This window comes from Phascolarctos cinereus, unplaced genomic scaffold, assembly GCF_003287225.1.
Source record: "Phascolarctos cinereus isolate Bilbo 61053 unplaced genomic scaffold, phaCin_HiC Scaffold_9;HRSCAF=440, whole genome shotgun sequence".
In the NCBI taxonomy this organism is placed as follows: Eukaryota; Metazoa; Chordata; class Mammalia; order Diprotodontia; family Phascolarctidae; genus Phascolarctos; species Phascolarctos cinereus.
In genome coordinates, this window is record NW_027556402.1 from 191,250,959 (window position 1) to 191,278,244 (window position 27,286).

At 38.3% G+C, this 27,286-nt stretch overlaps 1 protein-coding gene and 1 pseudogene across 3 annotated transcripts in view; both read left to right on the top strand.

The window, feature by feature from the left end:
• Positions 1 to 27,286, top strand: part of TBC1D14 (TBC1 domain family member 14) — a 112,307-nt gene that overhangs the window by 26,593 nt on the left and 58,428 nt on the right. For 2 of the 3 annotated variants that reach the window (XM_020992115.2, XM_020992114.2), the window contains exon 3: positions 18,377 to 18,497. In XM_020992115.2, the coding sequence (XP_020847774.1) occupies positions 18,377 to 18,497 (121 nt within the window). Of the gene's footprint in view, positions 1 to 18,376; positions 18,498 to 24,659; positions 24,739 to 27,286 lie in introns of those variants that run through there. The other variant, XM_020992117.2, reaches the window with a different exon arrangement.
• Positions 26,432 to 26,934, top strand: LOC110212199 (GTPase NRas pseudogene; annotated as a pseudogene).

The following is a 27,286-nucleotide window of genomic DNA, read 5'->3' on the forward strand; positions in this document are numbered from 1 at the left end:
GCTCTAGGTAACTCTCTAAGCCAATAAGTTGTAGAGAAGGTGGTGTTCTTTGTTGGTAGATGGAGTTTCTGACTCGGGAGATCATTGTACCAGTGAAGTCAATCCAAGCTGTAGGCCCTCTCCCTATAATTTGCCTAGTTCTATACAGTAACTGATTGCTGTAGCACTAAATATGTAAATTAATTAAGGCAATGTAATTTTTATCGTACTGGCCTGGTGTAACTGTGAATAATGACCATACCTCTAATTATTTCTTAATTTTTTTCAGGAGTATTTTATATTTGTATTTATCTAAGTCTTGAGTGTCTCAGTAGATTATCTCTGTTATTTTACACATTTTGAAGTTACTTTATTTTTGCTTTTTAATTAATTAATTTTTTTTTTGGCTGAGGCAGTTGGGGTTAAGTGACTTGCCCAATATCACATAGCCAGTGAGTGTTATGTATCTGAGGCTGGATTTGAACTCAGGTCCTCCTGACTCCAAGGCGGGAGCTCTATCTACTGTGCCACCTAGCTACCACATTTCTCTTATTTCTTTTTTCTTTTTCTTTATTTTTTTAGGCAATTGGGGTTAAGTGACTTCCCCAGGGTCACACAGCTAGTAAGTGTCAAGTGTTTGGTCTGAGGCTGGATTTGAACTTATGTCCTCCTGACTTCAGGGCCAGTGCTCTATCCACTGAGCCACCTAGCTGCCCCTCCATTTCTCTTATTTCTTAAGGAATATTTAAAATGTGTCCCTAGTCAGCAGGCATTCTTAATATAATAATACAGATATAGTTAATTCAGCCATAGGCCCTAGGTTTTGTGAGAGAGTCCCAATTTAAACAAAAAAAGCTTTTGAAGAATATGGCTGCTATAAATGTAAATCTGGGAGATGGTGTTTAAATGTAAGTAGGTCACTGAATCTTTCTGTAGTTAGGAAATCTTATGGGACTATGGAATGTATAATTTTATTATAAAAATACTTCTTGAGTACTGCTATTCTCGTTCAACTTTTTTTGTTTAAAGTTCTGAATATGATAAAAACTTCAAAAAAAGGATCATTTCCATATACAGGGTAGAACAGAAAAGAGATTATTTGTAAAACCATAAATCTGTAATATATGTGTACACACACACACGCGCACACACACACACAACACACACACACACACACACACACACTCTCACGCACGCCCAACTCTTGGCTTATTCCCATGTATTCTGGGTTCTGTTACCTTTTGCATCCAGATAATTAGTTTATATATTATTAATTTTTAAACATTTTGTCAATTTATCAACATGTTTTTGCCTCTGTAACTATAGGAGCTTTTTCATTTGGTGTCCTGTAGGTTTAATCATGTTAGTGAATTTTTACTCTGCTGTTTACTATTTGTATGACCTTGGGAGAGTCCCTTAACTTCACTGGGCTTCAGTTTCCTCACCTGTAAAAATGAGAGTGTTAGAATGACTGACTTCTGAGGCCCCTGCTAGCTCTTGATCAGTCAGACTGTGATCCACTTGAGTCTTTACAGAATTTAGTTCTGACCTTTGGTTTTCTCTCAAGATTTAGAAACTCTTAAAAAAATATATTGATAAAAGAAGAGAAATGCCATTTTAATTTAATTCCTTTTCTCTCATATTATTTGGAAACATGTTGGTTGGCCTGAAGTTGGACAAATATTTGTTATTTTGATTTTTTTTTTAAAGGAGAACCCTCCTTCAGGCTTTCAGTAATAGCTAAATGCTGTGAGGTAGCTGTCTTATGATCTTTGGCGAGATGCCTGGGATTTTTAAACTTCAGTTGTCTGTAGACTAGCAATCGTTGTTTTCTATTGTCTGAAGGCAGAGAATGGACTAGATGATCTGTTGTGGTTCATTCTAATTCTGGGATTGATTCTTTTGTCAGTGTTAAGTATTTATTTTACACTCTGGTCCTTAGATATTTAGCAATGTCAGTATCTTTAGTAATATTTGGTAATCTTTACTTTTAGTATGCATGCTTACAAATAATGTAGATTGCAACAACAAATGGTCAAGTAGGCTGGGTATGTATCTCAGGGCTGAGCCTTAGCTGTTGATTATCTGTTGATTTTCTGAATGAGTGGTCCTGACCTTCGCTGTGACTCAGTTTCCTCATCTGTGAAATGAAGGTGTTGGAGAATACAAATGTGGTATGAAGACTGGATCTGGAATCAGAGCTTTTGGCTCTGGAACTCTGTGTGACCTTGGGCAAGTCATCTCACATCTCTAGGCCTCATTTCTTCATCTGTAAAATGAGGGGATTTAATTTAGATGACTTCTAAGGGCTCTTTCAACTCAAAGCCCATGATCCTGACTAGATAGTCTCTTAGGTCCCTTTCACCTCTAAACCTGTGACCTTAAAAAGAAGTTGGACTATATCCTTGACTCTGTACATTCCGTTTTTGATACTGCTTTTTGTTTTGACTAGGAGAAAGTCTCTATCCCCTCCCTTCCTCACCCCCTGATAAATCTGCTTAGTTACAAGCATGTTTGACATCACTCATAAAACTTCTTCCCCCTTTACTCTGATTTTTAAAATTTTTACGTGGGGGAAAGGATGAGTTGAGCATGGACACTTTCGTTAATCTTCCCCATACTTAGGGAAGAATGAGTTCAGAAATGGCAGAATAATTGCATTTGGGTCTCCTCAGGGGTCTGCCATCCTGCAGCCATCTCTTCAGCTGACAGGAAGGCTGGTTTCAACCAGATTTTTTGTTTAAGATAGCAAAAACTGGAGTGAGTAGAGCCTGTGTATGTGAATGGTATTGTTTACCTTTAGGATTTCCTTTCCTTTCAGATTTCAGAAGTTTTCAGCAGGTTTCCTTTGGTAGGAGAACTCAGCAGGGCCCTCAGTTCCAACTCACTGCTTGAAGCTCCCCACAGAGTAAGTGGTTCAAGAGAGAAGCGAGTATCTTTGCTTTGGTTGTTCAGAAGTTAAAGGAAAGAGATAAGGGAAGAAGAGCAATGTCTATGCACTATGCTGATTTTCATTGTGAAAGTGATAAAATGCAGTATACCTAACTCTGGGCATCATGCAGTGATGATCTGGGTTCTATAACAGAATTCTCCTGTGCTAATTTTTTTTCCTCTGTGATCGTAATGGGTGGACTACTTATCCTGAAACTGTGCTAAGGGAAAAGTTGCCCCGACTTAAAAATTGATCGGTTTCAATGTGTCTGAATAGCTCCTATTGACGTGAAAGGAAATAAATGTTATTGAAAGTTGACTGTATATGTCTGCATGCATTCATGTGTGTTAGAAATACTTGTATTTACATAAAGTAAACTTTAATGAATTATTTGAAGATCTAGATGAAGAACATGCACAATATAAAGAGATTGTCAGATGATTAACTATACTAGTCAAGGTCTTTTCCTAGTAAGATAAACTGGTTTATTAAAATAATTTTAGTATCTTTTCTTTGAATACTAATTATAGGTTTTATAGAAATTCCCCAAAAAGTTAATATTAAATCAGTATGAATTTGTAGAGTCTATCAGAGAAACTAGAAGTAGATGAATATTTTATCCTTGATTGTTTCTAGTATCGAGAGTAGAGCATGCTATTCTTTTTTTTTTTTTTCTGGGCAGTATAACTTGGTTTCCCATTTATATAGGATTATTCTGATTATTCATTTAACCTTTAAAAAAGGTCATGTACTCACTAGTAATTTTGCTGCTTGTTTCCCCATTGTCTAGTAGGACAAGAATAGATGGAAATAGTTAGCAATTATTTATTTTTAGTAAAATTAATGTAGCAAAGTCATATAACCATTTTCCTTCTTTCTCCTGCCTTTGATTTTCTTACAAAAATGCAACTGAAATGCCTTTAAATGTGAGTGTTTCAGGAGCTTGGGAACACAGGGATAGAGCTCCCTTAGTCAGTGATCATCTTAGTTCTTGGCAAACCTGTCAGATCACGTAGTAATTATTGAAAATTTGGTGACATACCAATTGGGGAAAAGTTGAAGTCTATTTCAGGATCAGTTAAATAATTACATTCTACCATTGTAAGACTGTCTACAAACAATCAAATTTTGCTGTTATTACAAGTGGAAAACTTGTAACTTGTTATGGGTTTAGAACAAATCAATCAGTTTATTGTTATACTGATGTTAAGGCTATGAATTGTTTTATGAATATGACTTAATGGACAAGGATTAGTCTTCCTATACACAATACAATCTATTCTTTTGGAAATAGAAAATTTAAATATATCACTGTGGTTATAATTTCCCCCCATCAAATATCCCAAACAACTTATTTTTGTTAAGTTCAAACAGCTTTCTTTTAAGTTTAAATTATATTTAATATAAGATATAAAACATGTCAGAAAATTTTTTACTAATATATTAAAATCCTTATTGACATTTGTGAAAATTGTCCTACCAGATTTATCCCTAGAACTCTTTGAGTTTGTGTCTATGAGTTCAGGAGGCAGTTCTGTTTCTGACCAAAATGAACCTGTGTTTATGATCAAGTTTCAGTGGGTGTGTACAGCCCTACCTAACTTTTGGCTTAACCCCTCCCATTGATTAATGTAAGGTAAGCGCCAGTCCTCTCTATTTACACTGAGAAAGAGGCTAGTTTATTCAACTGTAAACACTTTAAGTTTCAGGCAGGTTTATGAAGTGACAGCTGTAAACTCAAGCAGCATGGTTTTTCTTTGGACAGTGATCCTGAAGAACTTGGCAGGAATGTCTAGCTCAGAGTGCAAGATTCCTGGCTGCTGGCTTTTTATATCTGCGTGGTTACAGTAGGAGCTATGGCTGTCTCACCTTTATTCCTGTTAATGGACAGGTTTGTTGTCTCAAGCTTAAATACCACTTTGGTTTTTTGAACTTCTTTGGTAATTGGTAATCTGTTTAGACAGAGGTATATGAAATAAGATTTCAAATTTAGCTTAAGTTCACGGGGAAAAATCCTTGAGTGAGTTGAATGCACCATTGTTGTATGAACTTAAAAATCGTTTTTATAGATGTGACTGTGGTGTTGCTTGTGCTTAATAAAGGGCGTAAGGGCTTGCTAATTTTTAAAATAGATTTTTTTTTCTAGGAGACTTTCTAGCTCTTTAATAGCTGTTTGTGAGAAACCGTGGACTCCTACAGTTGTGATTGATTGAATAGGGTAGTAAAACCTTTGTCTTCCTCATTGCTTCATGTTTTCTCTTGGAAAGGGTAAACCTCATTATAGAAACTATTTACTTAGGGAATACTGGCTCTTATTTTCTCTTTTCCTGAAAGCAGATCTTTATTTCCTTCTTCCCCTCCCCACCTAAGCGTGTAAGAAAATAATAAGGATTACAAATGTCTTTGGGGACTGGATTCAGGATTCTGGAAGGTGCTGGGAAATACTTGAGACTTATTACCCTGATTTCCCACCTCACCCCACCCCCGTATCCTGTAGACTTTTTTTTACCTTAGGTGAAAGTTGGTAGCATTGATTTGGAAACAATCTCTCAAATAGACTTGTTGGAAGTATCAAAAAAAGTATTGTTTTCTGCCTTATCCCACCAAAACAAATTGAAAAACTAAGCAGTTAAATCAGAAAAGAGGATTTGAATTTTCCCTTGGAGTACAGAAGAGTTCTCAGATGAAGTTTGGAGTTAGATTTAAGGAACTAAATTCAAAGGAATTTTAAGTTGTTTTTTTTACTTGTCCCATGTCTCACTTGCATAGACATTTTTGCTGCCTTGAGCACAAAGGAGAAAAGGTCAAAGAAATCTCAAGTCAATGATTAAAATATTATTATCAAGTGAGTTTGAATATGTTATATGTTTTAGAGTAGGTGTTTGGAGCATTTCTTTGTTAATGACCCTTGGAAACTGTAACTTCTTAACTCCACAAGTCACCTCCATTTTGGCAACTTGTGAAACCTGTTTATCTAGATATGGAGATTACTAATACTTGGGTTTAACCCTCCTTCTCTGATTGCTTTATTTTGCTACACTGTAGTGATAATGAGAAAACTATTGCACAAGTAGAAGGGCTGTAGCTTCACTGTTTAGAAGCACCTGAAGTTTTTCACCTTTTTTACTTTTGATGATAGCAATAGTTGGAGAATGTTCCTTAAGCTTCCATTTCCTTATTTGTAAGAGGAGAGTATTGGAGACTTCATGACCTGTTTCTTCAGTCTCTCTCTCTCTCTTTTTTTATATTGATGCTGAGCATCTGATAAAGTAGTTGGGACTGATTCTCTTTATGTGCAGTTTGTGATCTGCTCACAATGGATCAGTCTGGGGACAAACAGAAAAGAAAACAGAAATGAAGCACCTCTTATTGGTCTGTCCAACCACTTAGATAGTTTGGTGATCTTGTGAATTCAGTCGCTTCCCTCAGTGGAACAGATCACAGCCAACTCTGACCTTCTTTGCTTGTGATTCTCATCCCTGTCCTGCTACAAATCCTTCATGGAGGACTTTCCAGTGTGATGGAGGCTTGGTACAGCAGCACCCTCATGTTGAGACTTGGAGGAGCCCTTGGCTCTTCCTACATGATGGCGCACTCTTTTTGGTCTTGTAAGTCCTTAATAATATCTCTCATTCTGCTTATGATGTACAAATCATTGTTAATAATTGGCAGTAGTCTAATTGTTATCTGTATGCTATATTTTTCCCTTTCGTTAAGGCCATCCCCAGAAATGGTGAGATATTTGGTGATACATTGTTTTCAGGTCCACTGTTGCTTCTCACGATGATAGTGTTGCCATATTTACCAACCAGAATTGACATTCTAGTACCTGAGGCTTTCAGTTTTGCCTAAGCAATCAGTGGCTTATTATGCCTCCTGTTCACCTTCCTGGTGGGTTGTTTGTGATTATATTCGATCCAGCATGTAAATCATGTGGTCTAGCTGTGATCTAGCATCCTGACTATGTGACCTCTCTGATATCATTTCCACAAGAGTGCCTCCAGCACTTCATCCACTTCTGGCAGAACTAAAGAGTATTTTTGAAGTGCCTTCTGTATGTCCTAGGCTGGGCTAGGCCTGAGGATTCAGAGGAAAAAAGTGAGTTTGCTTTCCAAGAGCTAACATTCTACTGGGAAGAAACAATGTGTACAAAGGTTAAGTACACAAAAAAAATTAATACAAGCAAGTAGGAGAGCATTATGACTTTGTTAATGAGGAAAGGCCTCTTGTGGGATGGTACTTGAGCCAGGCCCGGAAGGGAACTAGGGATTCCAAGAGTCTGAGATGAGGAAGAAGAGTATTCTAGGAATGGGGTGTGGCCTTGGGCAAGTGCCCGAGGAGAACTTTGGATAGACCAATTGGGCTGTGGTATAGAGTGCCTCGAAGGGGATTCATATGAAATCAGCCTGGAAAGATAGATTGGAATAAGTGGTGAAAATCATTCAGTGCCAAACTGAAGGAAGGAAGGAAAGAAGCAGGCATTTATTAAACACCTACTCTGATCTAGTCTCTGTGGTAAGTGCTTGACATCACATTTGAGCCTTACAGTAACCCTGGAAGAAGACAGAGGCTGTTATTTTCATTTCCACTTTATAGAGCATGAAGCTAAGGCAGAGTAAGTGACTTGCCCAGGGTCACACTGTAAATAAGTGTCTGAGGCAGGATTTGAGGTCTTCCAGACTCTAGCCCCAGTGCTCTTTCTACTGTACCACCATGTTGCCTTGGGTAGAGAGAGGCCATTGCCTGCCAAGGTAGCCTATTTTTCTTTTGGATATCTCTAATTGTTCAGAAGTTTTACTGTTGTACCTCAAGCTTCAGTTAGCCTCTTTTTCATCTTCTACCTAGTTTTGTTCTCTGAGTCTAAGGAGAACAAATCTAATCTTTCTAGAGACAATTGAGTAGTGAAGTGGATAGAGTGCTGAGCCTGGAGTCAGAAAGCCCTGAGTTTGAATCTAGCCTCACACATAGCTGTGTGAACCTCGGTAAGTCATTTAGTCTCTGCCTCAGTTTTCCTCAACTGTAAAATGGGGATAATAACAACATCTACCTTGCAGGGTTGTTGTGGGGATCAAATGAGGTAATGTTTGTAAAGTGCTTACCATAGTGCCTGGCACATAGTAGGTGCTTAATAAATGCTCATTCCTACCCTCCTTTCCTGTCCTTCTGCATGACAGCCCTTCAGATCCTGAAGATAGCTATCATATTTTACCACCCACTTTTCTTTTCCAGTCCCCACATCTTCAGTTTCTTCAGCCATTCTTTTTATGACATGAGCCCAAGGCCGTTCACTGTCCTGGTTGACTTCCTGTAAGCACTCTCTAGCTTATCAGTGTTCTTCCTAAAATGTTTCCCCTCCACCAGAGGTCTTAGGTGGCCCCGCAGGAGATATTGGCCATTGTTATTTTTTTTGCATATTGGGTGACCACAGGCTTCAGCTTCAGGTGATAAATACTGTTGTTTTACTTCGATTTCAGGACTCATATGCTTGAATGTGAAGGGCTGGAATATAGAAGTCTGTTTCAACTTATTCTCCTTAACCCCACAGGACATAAGTAGGAGCAATGTCAAGTCAAGTCAGTGAGCATTAAGTGTTTCCTCTGTGCCAGGCACTATGGTAAGTGCTGGGGATACAAAGAAAGGCAAAAAACAGGCCCTGATCTTACGGAGTTCAGACTCAACTTGCGGAGACAATGTGCAAATAACTTTGTACAATCAAGTTACGTACAGGATAAATTGGGGATGATCTCAGAGGGAAGGCACTAAGATTAAGGAGATCTAGCTGAGACTGGAGGAAGCCAGAGAAGCCGGGAAACAGACGTGAGGAGGAAGAGAGTTACAGACTTGGGGGACAGCAAATGAAAAAGTGCCCATTGTCAGGAAATGGAAGGTCTTGTTCGAGGAACAGAAAGGGGGCCAATTTCACTGATTGGAGAGTGTGTGGAGGGAAGCAAGGTATAAGAACATTGGAGAGGTGGGAAGGGGCCAGGTTATGAAGGGCTTTGAAAACCAGATGTTAATGTATTGATGCCAGAGAGCAATAGGGAGCTACAGCTGTTTATTGAGTTGGGTAGTGATGTAAAAATGGGCTTTTTAGGAAAGTCATTTTGATAGCTTAGTGGAGAAAGGACTGAAATGGGGAGAAACTTGAGACAGGGAGATGGACCATCCAGCTGTCGTTATTGCATGTGAGGTCTGAGGAGATGAGGGCCTGTGCCAAGGTGATGGGAGTGTCAGAGGAGAAGGAAGAACATAAAGGAGAGATGGTACCAAGGTAGAAACGATAGAACTTTGGAATTGACTGGGCAGGGGAAGGGGGGACTCAATGAGGGAGAGCTAGGAGTCAAGGATGATTCCTAGTTTACAAGCCTGCATGACTGGAAAGATGGTGGTGCCCTCATCAGCACCAGGAAAGTCAGGAAAAGGGGAAGGTGTAGGGGAAAAGATAATGAGTTCCACCCATGCGTGGAAATTTTGAAGAGGAATATTCACACTTGATGTTAGAAAAAACAGCCTAACAATTAGAGCTACCCCAAAGTGGAATGGACTGCCTCAGAAAGTAGTGGATTCTACAGAAATTCTCTTAAGGCCTTCAAGCAAAGGCTGGAGGATTGCTTGTTGTGTGCATCTTAGGGGTGACATCTCCAGATACAGGTAGGACCAGACAGCCTCCAAGGTCCTTTCCAATTCTGAAATTCTGTGATTCTGTAGTTAGTGGCTAATAAATATAAATGTTTCCATATTTCAAAGGCAAATGTATGTGTAGATTATATATGTGATTTCCTACAATATCAGATAACTGTGAAGGATCACAGAGTAGTTCAATCTGTACTTGAAAAGTAATACCTCTTACAGCTTCCCCTTGGAAGGGTTACACAGCCTCCACTTGATGACCTGTTGTGACAGGGAGAGCATTACCTCCCAAGGCAACAGCCTGTTTCATTTTGTAGGCTTCATGGTTTTCCTTACATTGAGCCAGAATTGGCCTCCTTATACCTTCCACCTGCTCCTCCCAGTTTTGCCTTCTGAGACTAAACAGAACAAATTGGTAGCCTTTCAGATTCTTGAAGTCAGAGATCAAGTTCCCCACACTGGGTCTTCTCTTCTGTAGGTTCAGCATTTGTTTTCTTTTCTTTTCTTTTTTTCTTTTTTTGGTGAGGCAGTCAAGGTTAAGTGACTTGCCCAGGGTCACACAGCTAGTGCATTTCTGTTTCTTTCATATGACATGCATGTAATGTGGTCTCTATCTTCACCAACATCCTGGTGACCCTTCTCTGCATTGTGCTTGTCATCATACCTGAAGTGTGCCTAGAATCGGAGAAAGGCAAAGCAATAATAGTGATAGCTGACATTTATTTAGAGTTTGTGTGGCTTATAATGTGATTTTATGTGAGTTTGTCATTTGATTTTCATAACAGTCTTGTGAATTAGGTGCCACTTTTATCCTCATTTATAGCTAAAGAAAGTTAGAAGGGTTAAGTGATCTGTCAGGGTTGCATAGCTAGTGTTTGAAGCTGGATTCAAAGGTCTTCCTGATTCCAGATTCTGTTCTATCTGCTTTGTATATTGTTTCAGACATGATGTTCTTTCAGGGTAACCAAAGCTTGTAGTTAGCTTTCTTAGCACGCGTAATTGATCTAGTCATACATTTGAGATTAGCCATGTGGGAAAGGCACAAATAAAAGGTATTTTTCTGCATCTCTTAAAATTGACTCAGTATTTTGTACCTTAATTGGTCATTTAATAATTATCACAGTTATTTGACTTAAACACAAAGTGACTGCTTTTATAACTAAATTTGCAAGTAAAATAAGATCTTGAAATTCTGTCCAGCAATTTCAAATTCTTCATGGTGTATAGTCTTCCTGGTTACTTTCTGGTGGAGTTCTTCAGCTTTCTCTTGTACTTCCATCACTGTGGTACCTGTGTTCTTTAGGAAAAGTGATTTAAGAGTGGGACAGTAAGAGAGCATTGGCTGTATACTAGGTGGGTCCGCTGTGTTGTTGCTACTACCTTTAAGTATTCTAATTACTGTTGTTGGAGCCCAGTGGCCTTACGTGCTTTATGTTTTTAGATGTTCTTTATTTCCTTAGTCTCTGTGGTGACATTTCTTCTTCAACAAAATTTAGGATTGACCACGGTGAGTTAGCTGCTATAGCTTTCATTTCTGGGTAGAAAACAGGCAAGAAAGGTTCACCAGGACTGGACTTCGACTTAGGGTCATAACACTCTGGGCCCGATCTTGAACTGCACTTTAAAATCATTTCAGAAAAATAACTAGCTTTTCTTTTCTTACAAGATCCTCAGAGATTTTTCAGCCTCCCCTTGATAAAAACCTTTCTTTCTTTTACCTCCTTTAATTTTATACAATTTATTTGTATACTCTGGATGCTTTTATTACTTTGCTTTTTTACATGATGTATGTCCAGCCTTCCAAATTAGAACATGAACTTTTGAATGGCAGAGACTGTTAAATTTCTTCTGCATCTCATTAAACAATCTTGTACATCTTATGCAGATAATTGGGCCTCAAGAAATACGTGTTAAATGCATGCAATTTTTTTTTGTTGTTGTTGTTCCTCTTCTCTAAGATCTCAGGAATCTTTGTACAATTTTCTGATGATTTGACCAATGAGTAATCGTGGAATATAGCATAGTTTGGGAGGGGTATTATTTTGTGTGTTAGGGTAGATTTTCTTCCCCAGGAGTACTGGCCGTTGAAATACTATTGAAGTTTATTGAGTGATTATAATCTGAATTCTAGAGCACAGAATTTTTCTTGTCTTTTCTAGGTAGAAATTATCAGGAGGGGACATCAACTTTGACATTTTAAATTGTTCTTTGTACAGAACCTTTTCTTCTATAGTAATTGGCATCATTTATTTTTTAAAAAAAGGTTTTTAAATAAATGACCTGGCATGTTTTAAATGTCCATTCATTAAGATGGAAATATATTTAAAATGCTTTTCAGATTAATATATTTTATTTTTAAATATGATATACTTTATAGAAGTAAAATTTTAGTTTTGCTCCTTTCAATTTGAAAGTATTGTTTGTACAAGAAGTCATTTTAGGACTTTTCTTTATATTTGCTGTCTTTGGTAGAAGAATCAAATTTCATCAGAGAAATGCACATTAAAACAACTCTGAAGTACTATTTCACATCCATCAGATTGGCGAGATTGACAAAAAGGAAGATGATAGGTGCAAGAAGGGCTGTGATAAAACAAGTATATTAATGCACTGTTGGAGAATTGTGACCTCGTCTAGTTGTTCTGGAAAATAGGAATTACGCCCCTGAACTACTCTGTGTATACTCTGACCCAGCGATATTGCTAGTAGGCCTAGACCCCAAAGAGATCAAAGAAAGAGGAAAAGGACCCAGATGTACATTTTGTGGTAGCAAATAATTGAAACTAAGGGGGGTATCCATCAGTTGGGAGATGTCTGAATAAGTTATCATATATGAATGTAATAGGATATGATTGCTCCTTAAGAAATGATGAAAGGGATACTTCCAGAGAAATCTAGGAATGCTGGTATGACCTAATGTGCAATGAAGTGAACAAAACCAGGATAATTTTTTTTACAGTAACAATAACATTATAAAGACAAACAACTTTGAAAGATTTAGGAATTCTAATCAACAAAATGATCGGCCACAATTCCAGAGGATTCAAGATGAAATATGTTGCCTACCTCCAGATAGAGAGGTTGTGGATTTAGAGTAAGGATTGAATCATACATGTGATTTTCAGACGTGGCCAGGGTGGGAATTTGTCTTACTTGACAATACACATTTGTAATGGATTTTGTTTTTTGTTTTCCTTTTTTCTTTTCATAGTGGAGGGTGGGAGGTAGAAGGGAAAGACGAGGAGCTTGAATTTAAAAAAAAAATCTTTGCATCACATTCCTCTGATAAAGCCTCACTCTCCGAGATATATAAGGAAGTGATTCAAATACATAAAAACAAGACCTGTTCCCCAAAAGATAGTCAAAGGATATGAGCAGACATTTCCCAAAGGAAGAAATCTAAACACTCAGCAGCCATTTTTAAAAAGCCCAACAACCTCAAAGTAATTAATGAGAAATGCAAATTAACAGTTGTGAGGTTCAGCTTCATGCTCATTCGATTGCAAAGATGACAAAAAAGGGAAATGACAATCGTCAAAGAGACTACAGGAGAACAGACACACCGTTGCTCTGTTGGTGCAACTGTGAATTGGTCTAATCCTTCTGGAAATCAATTTAGATCTAAACTCCACCTGACTAAATTATGCTTCCTCTTAAACCCAGTGATATTCCTACTAGGCCTGTTCCCCAAAGAGATCAAAGGAGGAGGAAAATGAATTATATGCATATATGTATGTGTGTGTGTGTGTGTGTGTGTGTGTGTGTGTGTGTGTGTGTGTGTGTACGTAAAAGTATTTATAGTGACGCTGTTGTAGCTCAGAATTGGAAACTAAGAGAGTGTTCATCACTTATTTTGAAATACTTTTATGTGATAAAAAATGACAAGGGATGAATTTGGAGAGTTGATTCAGAGTGAACAGAAAAAAGAACAATTTATGTAAAGCAAAACAACTTTGAAAAACGAGTATCCTGATCAGTGCAGTGACCCACCGTGACTACAGTGAATCACATATATTATTAATTGCCTGACAGATGTGGGTGACTTTGGCAGACTGAGATAGGGTTAAATGACTTGGCCAGGGTCACATAGCTACAAAGTGTCTGCAGTGAGGTCTTCCTCACTCTGTGCATAGCATTCTATCCACTGTACCACCCCCAAAATACACAAATGAGAAGAGCAGGAAAGAGAGACAAATGGGGCACCTTTGAAATTAACAAATTGAATTTATCATTCTTTTGAAAAGTATAAGCTGTATGTAATAGAGATTCATAGTTCATGTATGATCCCCAACCCTTTTTTTGTGTGTGTATGGAAGTGCTCATTCTTGTTTGTCAAGTTCATGATAACAAAAACGTTTTTTATTATTCCAGTGACTCCATGTGTCCTGTAGGGTCAAATCTAAAGCCCTCTCTTTGGCATTTCAGATACTTTCTAACCTGGCTTCCGCCAGCCTTTCTAGTTTTTTCACACAGCTCTCATGCATTCTCTAATCCAGTCACGCTGGCCTTCCTACTGTGCCTTGTGCATGTCCAGGCATTTCCCATCTCTGGGCCTTTGCATTGGCTGTACCTCACACTCAGAGTGCTCATCTTTGCCTAATAGAATCCCTTGTAGAAGGAATAATAACAATAACCAGCACTTAGACGGCACTTTAAAGTTTGCAAAGTGCTTTACGTAATGTTATCTCATCTCATCCCTTTCTTCCTTTCTCTCTTCAACACCCTGTGAGGTTGGTGATACTATAATTATCCCTATTTTACAGATGAGGAAACTGAGGCCAAAAGGCTGTCATTTTCTCAGGGTTACAGAGCTGGTAAGTGTCTGGGGTAGGATTTGAACTCAGGTCTTTATGACTCCATTTTAGTGTCCCATCCAACTGTATCATGTAGCTAGCTGCCTAGTCAGCTTCAAGATTGATTTAAAGTATCATTTTGTGTTAGAGGCCTTTTCTGATTCCCTCTGGTACCACTAGTACCCTCCTCAAATCACCTTGTTTCTATGTTTCTTTTTTGTTTCTATTTTGTTCTGTTTCATGTATTTATTTGCCTTTATTTTATATGTTTGGCCACAATAGAATGGAAGCTACTTGAGGGCAGGGACTTTTATTTTTGTCTTTGTATCCCCAGCATCTGGTACAGTAACTGGCACTTAGTAAATGTTTATTGACATATGTTTGCTCTTCCCAGACCTTCCACTTAACTAGTATTTTTGGGCTATGTGCAATGCATTGAACTAGGTGATGAGTGGCATATAAAGTTGAATAAAATTCAATTGGTATTCGACCAGTCGAGTCTTCTCTGTGCCAGGCACTCTCCCCGGGACTGGGGACATATATACCAAGAATGAAACAATCCCTTCTTGCGAAGAACTTCTGTCTTAATGGGGAACACAATACTAAGATATACAGAATAAATATAATGAGAATACAAAGTAGTAAAATGCAGTGTTGTTTGGGAAGGGGGGCACTAGAATTGGGGGTCATCAGGGAGAGCTTTAAAAGAATCTCAGAGTGTCAGGATTCTGTGAGTCACTCAGGTCAGGAGCAGGTTTAGTCTAAGCATGAGGGATAGCCAATTCTTGAGGAGATGAGAAACTGGTGAAGAATAACATGTCAGCAAGCATTCACTAAGCATCTGCTCTGTGCTAGGCACTCTACCATGTGATGGGGATGCAGAAGAGGGGCAAAAAACACCCTGATCTCCACTTGCTCACAGTCTCGTGGGGGAGACCATATATAAACAAGATAGATGGAGCAGCTCAGAAGTCTTAAAGGGACTCAAGCTGATTAGAGTTGTTAAGTCTCTGAAGCTGCTTGTCTTTGGTGTTTACGTATTATGTAAATTATACTCCTGGTTCTGCTCGCTGCAGTCTGCATCAGTTCATAAAGCTTTTTCCAGGTTTTTCTGGAACCGTCCCTCTCATCATTTCTTACAGTGCTATAGTATTACACTTTTATGCATATGCCATAATTTGTTCAGCTATTCTCAGTTGATGGGTACTCCCTTAGATCCTAGTGCTTGGCTAGTACAAAAAAAATGTTATAAATATTTTTGGTACATATAATAATTTTCCTTTCTTTGTTCTCTTTGGACTAGCAGTGGTATCTCTGGGTTAAAGGGTAGCTACAGTTCAGTAACTTTTGTTTTTGTTCATAGCTCCATGAAAAGTGCGTCAATGTGTCTGTAGCCCCTCTAACTTGTCAGTTTCTTTTCTTGTCATCTTCCCTAATCTGATGGGTGTAGGTAAGAACATCAGAATTGCTATAATATGAATTTCTCTACTTATTAGTGGTTTGGAGCAGCTTTTCACATGGCTCTTCGTAGCCTGGCTATCTTCAGAGAACTGCCTGTTCACATCCTTTGTCCATTTATCAATTAGGGAATGGTCTAAGAGTCGATTTTAACGTATCCTTCTCTCCAAGCAGCCCTTCTCTCCAGCAGTTGTTAAGATTCAACAATTTCCTAAATATATGTTTAATGATTTGCAGTCTTTGTTACAACTGCCTTCTCTTTTCTTTTTCTGTTTGCTATCTCAGTAGTTCAGCCTATCATTACCTTTCTCCTGGACAATCAGAATAGCTTTCTAACCCATCTCTCTACCTCCATTTCTTCCCTCCCTTTCTTCTCTTACTGCCAAATTTAATCTTCTTAAAGTCTTGTTTTGATTCTGTCCCCTGACTGTTCAGCTTTCCTTAGGGAAAGTCCCTAGTAACTTCTTGACCACTCTGTGGAATTAGCTTGTGATATAGAGAATAGAATGGAAGATGAAACTTTCCACCTGATATTTTTTTTGAGTTGGAAGATAATTTAGAAAGCTTCTATGTCAGCCTCCTCATTTTATGGGTAAGGATACTGAGACCCAGATTACCACAGGCAGTAAGGACAAAACTGGGATTTGAACCCAACTCCTCTAACTCTAAACACTCTTTCCCCCTGTGCCACTATGACTTAAAAGGAATGGCTGTGCCTAGTTGGGCATGCAAGGTTTACATGCTCATAGACCAACTGAGATTGGCACATGGATGGCATTTTTTGTCAGATTTGCTGTTCTGACCCTTAATTTTTTAATTTTGGTAATTGAACAATTGTAACCTTATTCCTGACTGCTAGGTGGTATAGTGGATAGAGTGTAAGAGCTGGCCTCAGATACTTACTAGCTATGTGACCCTGGGCAAGTCACTAAACTCTGTTTGCTGCAGTGTCCTCATCTGTAAAATGAGCTGGAGAAGAAAATGGCAAACCCCTCCCGTATCTCTGCCAAGAAAACCCAAAATGGGGTTACAGAGAGTTGGACGTGACTGAAACAACTGAGTAACAACAAGTCTTATTCCTTGGGACTCTTTACCTGATTACTGAGTTGATCTTCTTTTCACTTTCAACCATTGCCTTCTAGCTCTAAGCATTAGCTTATTCTCTGCTTTTGCTTGGTTATTGATATTACATTATGCCCACTTGATTCTCTTTTTTTTTTTTGCTTGATAATTTTCCTTTGTCATAAGGAAGAGTTCAATGTGGATAGGAAGAGATGGGTGGATAATGGCTGTGATAGAAAGATATATCATCAATAAGATGTATTTAAAGAAATAAAAATAAGTAGTAGTATGCTAAAAATAAGCCTGCAGTTTCAAATATTTTCATGACTTTGTGGGAGGGAGGGAAATTAATTATATAGCAAGTTTTTCTGTTATGTTTGCAAATAAGTTTTTGTAGTACCAGATGAACATTTAAAAAACTGCTTACTGGGGTGTTTCTCCTGTAGGATTGAAGGGAAAGACTTGAATCAGAGCAAGGAAAAAAGTAGCTGGGCCTTTTATCTTCAGTAATTTTGAAAGTCTTCCCCAGAGTTTTTCCTCTTGTTTTCAACCTATCGAACCTCAAACTTATTATTCTAAGAATCATTTGAAGTTTTAAATTGAACTCCAGCATCTTTAAACTCTTAGAAGTCAAACCAGTTGGCTTACTGGGGAAAAAAAACCAAAACACAACCAATAAAACAAAACCTCAGTTCATTTTTTGTAAATTTAAATAGAAATTGCCTGTAGCAGCTATTCCAGTAAATTATTTCTGGAATAGATTCAAAGAGGTTGGGAAGATGAAGTGGAAGCATTTGTTTTCTTTTTCCATAGAAATTGTCCAAACAGGGCAATGTATTATGGTAATTTTATATTGAGAGTGGAGATAATTTGCTTGTTTATTTAGGTATTCTGGTTCTTTATTATTTCAACTGAAGAAGATTTCATTTAGAAATTCTTTTAGCAGTTCCTCTCTCTTGTGCTTGAAAAATTGCCAAGAAATATGCATTTATCTTGCTAGAAGTGTTACTTATGATAAATTCCAGAGACAGAATTAACTGTATAACAGATTTTCCTAGAATAAATGGTAGGGTAGTATAGTTAATACTCTAGAATTAACATAGTGCTTATCTTTGTTTGTGTTATTTTTCTATGCATACAACTGCATTTAATTTTATGTATATTTTGTTATAAACTTAATAACTATCAGCCATGAAGACCAATTTTACAAAATAAGGGTGAAAATCTTACATGGTAGAATATGGTAGAGTCTCATGAATTAACAAAAAAGGGGAAAAAAATCCTTCTTTCTTTGTCATCTTCCCAGTGCATTTGCAGTTGTACTTTTAAGCTTTGTTTTCCGTTTTTGTTTTTGGGTTTTTTTTTTTGCATGTAAGTTTAAAAATTGATTTCAATGTATAGTAGTACTTGTGTAATTCTACACAGTATATACTGTCTTTATGATAGAGGAAAGAGAGCTGTCACTTCAGTGTTCATAGTTAATGCCTAATAATTTCCTACTCTTTATATTTTCTTTTTGTAGGAATTTGTTTGCTAGAAAGCAAAATGCAAGACTTGACCCACATGGTGATTTGGGATGGAAGTTATTTGGGAAAGTACCACTTCGAGAGAATTCTCAGAAAGATTCCAAGAAAACACAAAAGGTATGTCTGCTAAACTAAAACACAAAACTGCCTGTGATGTACACAAGCTGTGAAGCTTGAGCAGGTAATACAGCATTGTGTAAAGAATTGCATGCTAAGTTCTTTAAAAAGTTAAATATATATTTAGGGTGTGGGTGGCCTCATTTTAACATCTTTTCCATTCCTCATTATGGAGACTTTCCGTCAAGAACTTCCTCTAGATACAAGCTTTTCCATTCGTCATTGAAAGCCACTTACAATTTAGCTGTCTTGCTGGGTCAATTCCATGTTGCTCCCCCACAGGTCCTCTATTCAGTCAGACTGCTCTGTTTGTTATACGCAGGCCATGACATTCCATCTCCTGTCTTTGTGTCGGGGATGTTCTTCTTTCTCCCCCTGCTTCGTGGAGTCTTTGTCTCTGTTGAAAGCTTATCTCAGGTGCCTTGATTCCCCCAGTTTATGCTCAGTCACTTTGGAATGCTTTTTACTTACTTGAGGTCATGTTGTACTCTCCTGCTTCCCACCTATAATATAAGCTCTTTGAGGGCAGGGACCTTTTTGTGTTTGTACTTGCAGTGCCTTGCACATAGAAGGTGCTTAACACTAGATGGACCAGAACTTATGAATACCTTAAACAACATAGCTACATTAATTGACACTACATTTTTTTAATCCATTAAGCCAAGAAAATAGAGTAGAATTAAAATTTTATTTCAGAGTAAAATTATAATATTTTTGCATCGATTGACAAACTTGGCCCTTCTGGTGTTAATGAGTATTTGTTAAATTGTGTTGAATTTCATTACATTGATAAAATATAATTTCTTGGCCTTTCATCAGCTATTGGATGTTTAGGTTATTTCTAGGTCTTTGTATTTGCAAAATATGTTGGCATATCTCCCTCTATATGTTATAAACACATTTGTAACATACATATATGTATCATTATCTCTCTCTAGCTTTCTGTCTCTGTTTCTGTCTCTCTCAGCCACATGCCACAGGATTGTATTGGGAGTCAGAGGACCTGGGTCTGAGTCCTCACTCAGCTGTTCCCTGTATGAATTTTGAGAAATCACTTTACCGACCTAGGCCTCAGTTTCGTCATTGGTTAAAAATGAAAGGAAGGGGTTGGACCAGACAACTCCTAAGCTCCAAATCTGTGATCCTGTAATCTTTTGTTCTTTTTAACACTGAGGGCTTACTGAAAATAATGGGACTCTTGGGTCAAAAGCATATTTTTCTTCAAGCTTCTTGAGTGATTTTGTCCTTCCCATTTATCCTTTCTCTTCAAGACATGAAAATGAATTATGGTCTTTAACTTAAAAGTAACACATGACTGATGAGAACAGCTAATTACATAGTAATACAATATTGCAGTGAAAGAAGACCATCTGGTTTGCAGTGTTAGTAAGAAAAGAATGTAATTATACCTGCGTTAGTCATACAATCCTGTTCATGACCTAGTTTGTCTTGCTTTGTTTCCTCTCCTGTCTTCTGCATCCTGAGTTAGTAGGGAGAGAGGAGGAGGGTTAGAGTAGTTTGGTGATTTTAAATTTTAAACAGCAGTACGGATATAATTTTATCTACTATGAAAACGTGATTTAAAAGCTTAGAAAGCACATGTGCTTTTCTTTCTTCTACTGTTTATGTTCCTTATTGACAAAACTTTTGTGAAGCAGTTGGAAACCTATAAGAATAACAGTTTGAACTAACTTGGTGACATTAGTTGGTGTGAGTGCGTCTTGTAGAAAGTGTAGGAGAGAGAGCACGTTTCTGCCTGTTGGTGTGGGATCTTTGAGCCACAGCTCATCCTCTCTTTGGACAATTTCCTTCTCTGTAAAACGAGGTACTTAGGTCGGGTGGTCACAGAGGTCTTTTCTGTTGCTCCCACTGCACAGTAAGAGGGAGGAGAAGAACAACTTAGTTTGTCTCTAATGACAGCTGGAGGAACAGGGCCAATGAATATTAAAGCCCCTCGCCTTTCAGCATGCTTATCTGAGAATGAATGTAGTTAGTGGTTTTGTTTAATACCCATTATCAATGTTATATGAAATAATCTTTTTGACATTGTAACTTTAGTTATTATAGAAATTACAAGGACATGGGGAGTTCAGGTTGAGGTAGAGTCCGAGGGCCAGAGGGTCAACCCTGAGCCCTCATGGTTACTCTTGAACCTTGGGCAAGTCTCTTCCAACCTCTTTGGGCCTCAGCTCGCTCAACTGAGAAAAGAGGAGGTTGGACTCCTGGGCCCTGAGGCCCCTTCTAGCTCTAGAGTCAAGATCCTATGATGGTGGTAGAGATTATAGATAACATTTAGTAAAGTAGATTTTTATTGTCATTGCTGCTGCTCACTTTGAATCATGAAAAATTCTCCTTTTCATTAATTTAGTAGTCAGTTACTCATTTGAAGACCAAAGTTATAGCTAAAAACAAGCAAACCTTGTTTTGAGTCACGTTTTGTCTCAGTTTTATATAACTAATATGGTGGATTCTTTCAGGGTAATTTTTCTGTTTTTTAGAGTAATAATTTCAAGAATATAAAGCCCACATGCTGATTCTGTCATGTTAACTATGCTCTTAGCATGTGTAAACAGAAGGGAACCACGTATTTACTCAGACCTTTATCATGTATATATGTCTGTGTAGTTTTCTTAGAAATGTGAGATAATTTTTAAGCATATATTTAACTATTTGGGGAAATATTTAATATATTAATATATAATTATAAATAAGTAGAATGGATTTTTTGTGATCTTCTTTGAAGATTCAATTTACTATCCTCATTATTTAATAGTGGATCTGTTTAAGGTAATTAAGCTATAAATTGGGCAATGTCTTGATGCCTGAAGAATTTTTTTGAGAGGATATATAATGTTTAACTGGCTTAATAATTCTCTTTAAGGTTTGTAAAGTTCTTTCTTTCCAACAATACTAAATAGAAATTATTAATACATTTTATTGACATAACGAAGATCAGTGCCTACCATTTTCCTACATAAAATAAGTGCTGAGAAAAGAGAGATTTTGTCTGGCTTGATAGAGAATAGGGAGTTAACATATGATATAGTGTAAAGAGTACCAGCTTTGGAATTAGAAGTCTTCAGTTCATGTCCTGGTTGTGGTGTGTCACAAGTGTGACCTTAAACAAGGTCATTTAACCCCTTCGAGTCTGTTACTTCAACTGTAAAATAAGGGTTTGAATTAGATGATCTCTAAGGTGTGCTCCATCGGTGAATGTATCATCTGTGGAGGCTTTTCAGCCAGGCAAGCATTATGCTTCCCATTTATAGGTGAGACAGAATTGTCTAGGGCCATGTAGCTAGTAAGTGGCAGAACCTTTCTAACTCTGAGGTCCAATGTCCTCCCCATTATTCTGCCTTACCTTCCAGTGTCAGAACAGAATGAAAGAATTTTTGAACTGGAAGGGACCCTAAAGATCATATAGCCCAACCCCTTCAGCTCCAGAAAGCTGAAGTAAAAATATTCAAGTCATAAAGTTAAGTAAAAATGGAGGTAGGGCTGAACTTTAGGTCTCCTGATCCCAATTTGATAGATTTGAGGAGATGGCCTTTTGTGCTGTCCTTAAGAATAGAGTGAATGTTCAGGGTCTTTCCTACAAGTACCTCTAATCTTACCTGAATATGTGCTGTTAATGAAGCATAACTTTTCTATACATGCTGAATCTGTGACCCAGAGCTGGGTAGGGGGTAACAAAGCTGCCACTTGGCACTTGTCCTTTATCACAGCGCCCCAGGATGGGTCTGGGTCAGGACCTCCTCCTGTCCTGGAGTCCAGCTTCTCCCTGGCCAGCTTTGCTGGCCAGACCCTATCATCCCTTGTGTCCACAGACCTGGTCTTTCAAATCCTCCATTGACCTCTTTTTATGTCTTTAAAACCTCTATTGAGTATCAGATTCTTTTTCAATATTTCAGAAGGTCTGTGAGAGAGGGATACTAAGTCATTCCTGTTCTTTCATGGATGTAGGTTCAGCACAGTTCTGACAGTCTGTTGGGAGAGGCTTGACACACCTCATACACAGTCCATTGTTGGGCATGGACTTGAAGCTTTTCCAGTTGGGTATAGGACTTAGGAGAATTCCCTGCTAATATAAACTTTGAGAGCCCGGAGCTACCTTTGTGCCATGATGAAAGAGCAGAGTATGACATATATATGAAATGATTTCTTATTCAAGGGTTCTAAATTACTGTTCTGCACTAGTGGAAGGGGCTGGGGGTTCTTTTAAATTGCAAGTGTTTAGTACTTCAGCTAAGGTATAGGTTAAGCTTCTGTGTTCTAGCATTGGAATGTAATTGCCATTTATACTAATGTTTCTGTGGGAAAAGGCTTTTCTGAGTTCCAGCCAAAACTTTTGGAATGACTTTTTCTCAGGTTAGGGACTTATAATATTTTCTGTGTAGGTTCTGACTGATCATGGCCTTAGATGGCAGGTCTCATTGTTGAGACTTGAATCTAAATGTGTAGTCTGAAACTGAACCCTGTGGCTTTATAATGGTAACTGTATTAATGTAGATTTCTAAGAAACAAAAAGGAAGTTTTCCTTCTTTTTGTTTCCTTTTGGCAGTTTACTATATTTGTTTAGAAAAAAAAAACTCAACCCCCCTCCCTCCCCAAAAAAGGCCTTACTCATGGAGTCTTTTAGTATCTGAGTGATCTAATCTAACTCTTAAATCATTCATGACTAATGATGTGTGGACATCCTCTAGAATTTTGTTTGTACCTCTCAGGTCCATTTTGGTGAATGTTGAGTATTAAATCTGAGGTTTTAAACTCAATGAGAGCTGACAGATTCTTTCATCTACATTTCGTATCTTTTTAGTGATTGAATTGGATAGAGTTTAACTCTTCCCAGGGTCTGTTGTAACATCAGAGCCCTGCTAGCAGCTCACTGTTGGAGGATTAACATAAGATGATACAATTTCAGAGTAGAAAGGGAACGTTCAAGTCCTCTCATACAGCCTCTACCTGAAGCAGGAACCCCCTCGTCCAACGTGTAGTGATCCATATTCCACTTGAAGAACTCCACTATTTGGAATTCTCTCCTAGATTTGCTCTGATATTTAAAGCTAGGTGGCCACAGGCAAGTCTCTAAACCTTTGAGCCTCAATTTTTTTTCCTTTGGTAAAATAGGCAGAGTTGTTGTGAATGCAGGAATATGTGTTATAAAGCCTAACATATTTAGAGAAGTGAGTCGTTCTTGTGGAGCTTGGTATAGTGAAAAGAACTCTCTATTTGGAGTCAATCCCAGCTCTAGCACTTAAAAGATTTGTGACCCTGAGCAAGTGATTTCACTTCAGAACCCTGGTTTCACCAACTAGGAAATATGAATACATTCATATATTTACCTCATAGAGTTTATGTGAGAATAGTGCTGTAAAATACCTTTTGAAGCAACCAGTTCTACTTTTGGACAGTTCTATTAGTTAGAAAGTTGTTTTCTTAGTAATTTTAGTTAGTGTGTGCATGGTGAGTACTCCCTGACCAAAAAACAAATTTGAGGTTGAAATCTATTTTTCTATTTTCTTGCTTCCTTTTGTGTGAATATATTGTCTAGTATAAAGTCAGACCACTAGTTGGCTATTAGACAATGTTTAGTTTGAGCACATTTTAAAAAGTAGTTCATATTTGTATATTATTTTACTCTTTACTGAGTTCTGAGGTGCTGTTATTCCCATTTTACCAATGAGGAAACTGAGGCAGTCAGAGATTAAATGACTTGGCCAGGGTCACACAACTAGTACATGTCTGAGGTCATATTTGAACTCAGGTCTTTCTGACTGCAGGTTCAGTAAGCACTCAGACTCTCTTGGCCTTAGATTCCTCCCCCATGAGAGACTGGAACAAGGCTACTTCTAAAATCTCTTCCACTGAGGGAATATCTCTTCCAGATATTGGGCCTTTTACCATCCAGAACCTGTTTAGAGCCTGAACCACCAGAGAGAGTAAGAAAATCAGCATAGAGGGCTTGAGATCGGAGGAGGTTTGAAACAGCTCTTGTGCATGGTCCAATAAAGTGTTGGTCAGAGAAGCATGATGAAAGGATAATGGTGCCGCTGTGAGGGCTCAGTTGAGATTAGACAGTGTAAATTGGTAGCGGATCCAATCAATGTGATCTTGTGATTTCTTCCAGGAGCTTTTGGCACACATTAGTAGGACTTCAGAAGGCACGAGATGGAGGTGACCTAGCCTTGGTGTTTGGCAAGGCCTAAGTATGGACAGGACTAAGGAACAAATAAAAGAGCAGGTATGGTTGAACTGGCTCCCTGTAGGGAAGACACTTAGAAGGTAGGACAGTGAGACCTGTCCAGGGGTGATGGACTTGGAGAGCAGTGGAGGACTGGAGCAACTGGAGGGCCTTGGGAGGAGGACAAAGAATAGATTTAGGAGGAGGGAGTCAGAGGGAAAGATAGGGATAGGCATAGGAAGACCAGCAGAGGAACTTTAGTTTTTCATTGTGGAGGTCAAATAGTGGAAGCGAAGGGCAGAGCAGGTTAGGCACTCGAGAGGTATGTGGGGAAGGATTAGAGAATAATAGTAGCAAGGAGCGTTGGAGCCTAGGCCGCTAGATAGAGAGAGAAACAGAGCATTCGTTAAGCACTTACGATGGCTAGGCCTAGGCATGAAGAGAAGAGAAGAGTTCAGTAGTCACAGATTTTCTTGACCTTCCCTCTAAGTATGGCACCCTAGTTCAGTGGTAACAGAGGGCTGATTTTCTTACTCTCTCTGGTGGTTCAGGCTCTAAGTAGATTCTGGATGGTAAAAGGCCCAATATCTGGAAGAGATGTTCCCTCAGTGGAAGAGATTTTAGAAGTAGCCTTGTTCCAGTCTCTCATAGGGCCAAGAGAGTCTGTGTGCTTACTGGACCTGTAGTCAGAAAGACCTGAGTCCAGATATGACCTTAGACATGTACTAGTTGTGTGACCTCGGGCAAGTCAATCTCTGACTGCCTCAGTTTCCTCATTGGTAAAATGGGACTAATAACAGCACCTACCTCAAAGATTGTTAAGAGGTTCGAATGTTATACTATTTGTAAATGCTTAGCACAGTGCCTGGTACATAGTAAATGCTATAGAAATGCTTACTCCACTGTTTTGTTTACTCAAGATCACAAGTCATGAGTTCTGGAGTTGGAATTCTAATGTAGGTCTTTTGCTTCCAAATTCATTGTTCTTTCCACTAAACAAAACTGTCCCCACTCTATAGTACTATTAAAAATGGAAGAATTAATGACCATAGAGCTTGCTTTCAACAGACTCTTATGAAGTGCTGACTACGTGCCAGCCCCATGTCTGGCAAAGCACTTAATCGGTGCTTGTTGACTGACTGACTTTGACTCAGAAGTTTTGATTCCCTCTTGAAGAAGGTCTTGATTTCAGTTGGCCTATAAATGATCTGGGGTTTGTAGTGGATTCTAAATGCAAAATGAGTCAGTAGTTCAGTGCTTGCCAAATTAAAAAAAAAAAGTTAATGTGATTCTAGGCAATATTAGGAGAAGGAATAGTAGCACTAGAGGTGTAGGGCAGTGACATACATTTTCAGACATTGTATATAGATGTGTTTGTTTTGTTTTGTTACACTTATTTATTATAAGGAAAGGCTTTTTTGGGGAGCGGGGGAGAGTTTTGTGGAGGGTTGGGGGGATACCAAAAGAAAAAGAAGAGAAGAAAAGAGTGACAATGAATCATTTAAAAAAATACAGAGGAGAGCAGAAGGAGCTCCGAAGGGGCCACTGACAAGTAAGGTAGTGTTGAGACTACCACGTTAAAATGAATATACAGAGTCAGTATATACTGATGATTGATGACGTCTGCAAAGTATCCCTAGGGGTTGTGGGGAGAGATGGTGTTTGTGGCAGTGTCTCCAGAACTTTCACTAGATGGGGGACTGAGTCCAACTGAACTTGGCGTGGCAGAGCTCGAGGTTTTCAGTGGTATGAAATGACTGAAGACAGACTGATGGTTGTTGGAGCTGGTGGTGTTGGGAAGAATACCTCGATAATTCAGCTCATCTAGAATCACTTTGTAGATGAGCATGATCCCACAATAGAGGACTCTTAGAGAGAGGATGTAGTTATTAATAGTGAAGCCTTTTTCTAGGGCATACTTGACACAGCTAGAATGGAGTAGTACAGTGCCATGAAAGACCAGTATATGAAGACAGGTGAAGGTTTGCTCTGCAAGTTCTGCAAATCATCTGCAGAATTCAAATGCAAATCTAGTTGGAAATAGGTGTGATTTGCCAACAAGGACAAGTTGACACAAAACAGCTCATGAACTAGCCAAGAGCTGTGAGATTCCCTTCATTGAAACCTTAGCCATGACTTTACAGGCTTTTGAAGATACTTTTTACATACTGACAAGAAAAATGCTGAATGAAAAAACTCAGTGGTGCTGCTTATGGGATTCAAGGTTGTGTAGGTCTTTCATGAGCATTAATGTAACAAGATAGAGTTTGAAATTTCATTGTTAGAAAAGAGCCACTTTTTGAGCTGCACTGGAGCTCGACTGACTTCAATGGAGAAGAAATATTAATACTACCTTCTTCAGTCTCACCATGAAGCTCCTGTCACCTTTTCAACTCTCAGTAGTAGATTAGTATAATGTTCTTTTATCTTTACTCAGAATAACTACCTTCTTACTTTGTTCTTTGACCAAAAAATGCACCTCTCTTTGCCAGTATTTCTCCTCCTAGGTTTTTTTTCTCTCAGAATTTTTTTTATTTGGAAAGAAATTTGTGTGCTGAAACAGAGAACAAAACTTTGTTGAAAACATACTGAGTTCCAAAGTAGCAGC